General features: G+C 38.1%; 1 protein-coding gene across 1 annotated transcript; it reads left to right on the top strand.

Annotated features, from left to right (window-relative positions):
* Positions 1 to 12: 12 nt before the first annotated feature.
* On the top strand, positions 13 to 1,390 carry LOC107736305 (uncharacterized; the record flags this gene model as incomplete). Its single annotated transcript, XM_016547754.1, has 3 exons — positions 13 to 435; positions 989 to 1,030; positions 1,148 to 1,390. Coding segments are annotated over exons 1-3 (682 nt in total), but the record flags the coding sequence as incomplete, so codon positions are not given.
* Positions 1,391 to 1,398: the final 8 nt, after the last annotated feature.

The raw sequence follows: 1,398 nt of genomic DNA, 5'->3' as shown, positions 1-1,398 counted from the left end.
AAGACTTCACCGAGGAGGACCTGAGAAGAGTGAAATATATGCTGGAGAGATTCAGTGAAGAGGCCGTTAAACGCTCTATAGTGATCACCACTGATGAAGAGATGCATGATGCTGCGAGAGCTAATGAATTAATTCAGCAGTTAATTATCAAATGTGGAGGAGGACATCTGCAGCTTGATCATAAAAACGAGGAATGCTGCTCTATAATATTGCAGCGATTAGAGAAGATCCTCGGAGAGAACAGTGAAGAGTATCTGTATCATGATGCAGAAGGATCATCAGTCGATGAAGATCAGAGCAGATCTTTTGTTTCACTCCGAATAGAGGAGGAAGAGGAAGATTCGGATGAAGATGATGATGGAAAATCCCAAGACACTCATATAGAGAAAAAGGAAGCCAAAGGTTTTCTTCATAATATACCAAAAATATCCTTTTGTAAGTATTCCTACTTTTGCAATTACATATTCAGCACCAGGTTACTGAATACTAGGAACTTGTATAACATTCAACTGTTTTGGGTGAGTGGCCAAAAACAGTGATTCTGTCATAATATCGGTAGTAGTATTGAGAGTTTTTATGCCTTGACTACAGTATCTTTCTTGCAGTATAATTCAGGCCAAGTCATTTTGTGTATAGCCATTTGATTGATTTATTTATGCATGATGGATCAGAGCTACTCAAAACTCACCAGAGGATTCAGAAGCACCAAGTTTCTTTATCAGGGTCAGTGTGTTTAATTAAAGAAGCAGCTCATATAAATATCTCTCTCAGTACTTTAAATGTGATCAGAGACGCTCATATGAGATGCTGTAATGTACAACGGTTTCAATTATGATGCATCATTGCGTATTGAATCGTATGTATTGCAATGTCTCATAGTAAATACATGCAGAGTGAATTAAGGTTAAATATAGGAACTGTAGGCACCATCATAGGTTTGAGACGATGAGAATTGTTCTGTATTCATGTATTCACTCATTTTTTACAGTTAGTACTCCAGATCTGAGACATGAGCGTGAGCAAGCAAAGAGTAAGTTTATGAACCAAGCAAGTTTTTCAATTGCTTTAACATTTACTAAATTAATATAATTTAAAAATATATCTGAAAATGTTGCTTTAACCTTTTTTTCTTTTGGTGTTGTTTAAGGAAGTGTACATGCGAGCAGGAAACAGAAGCTGTGTGTTGTGTTGTGTGGAAGTGATGAAAGACTGAAGGTCTCCATATCAAAACTTATAAGAGGAAAAAAGCAGTTTCTTTCCCCCTTGCACCAGAAAGAGAAAGAGTGTGTGAGGAGAGACGTGGAGCTTCATGCTCGTCTGATGAGTCTGGTGAAGCTTCCAGCTCTGACTCGGCTCTCAGAGGAGGACGTGATGCATCAGACTCTCAACTGTGTGTCT

Source organism: Sinocyclocheilus rhinocerous, unplaced genomic scaffold (genome assembly GCF_001515625.1).
Source record: "Sinocyclocheilus rhinocerous isolate Xijiao unplaced genomic scaffold, SAMN03320098_v1.1 C36622010, whole genome shotgun sequence".
In the NCBI taxonomy this organism is placed as follows: domain Eukaryota; kingdom Metazoa; phylum Chordata; class Actinopteri; order Cypriniformes; family Cyprinidae; genus Sinocyclocheilus; species Sinocyclocheilus rhinocerous.
The sequence above is the reverse complement of the archived record's forward strand: the minus strand, read 5'-3'. Positions and strand labels throughout refer to the sequence as shown.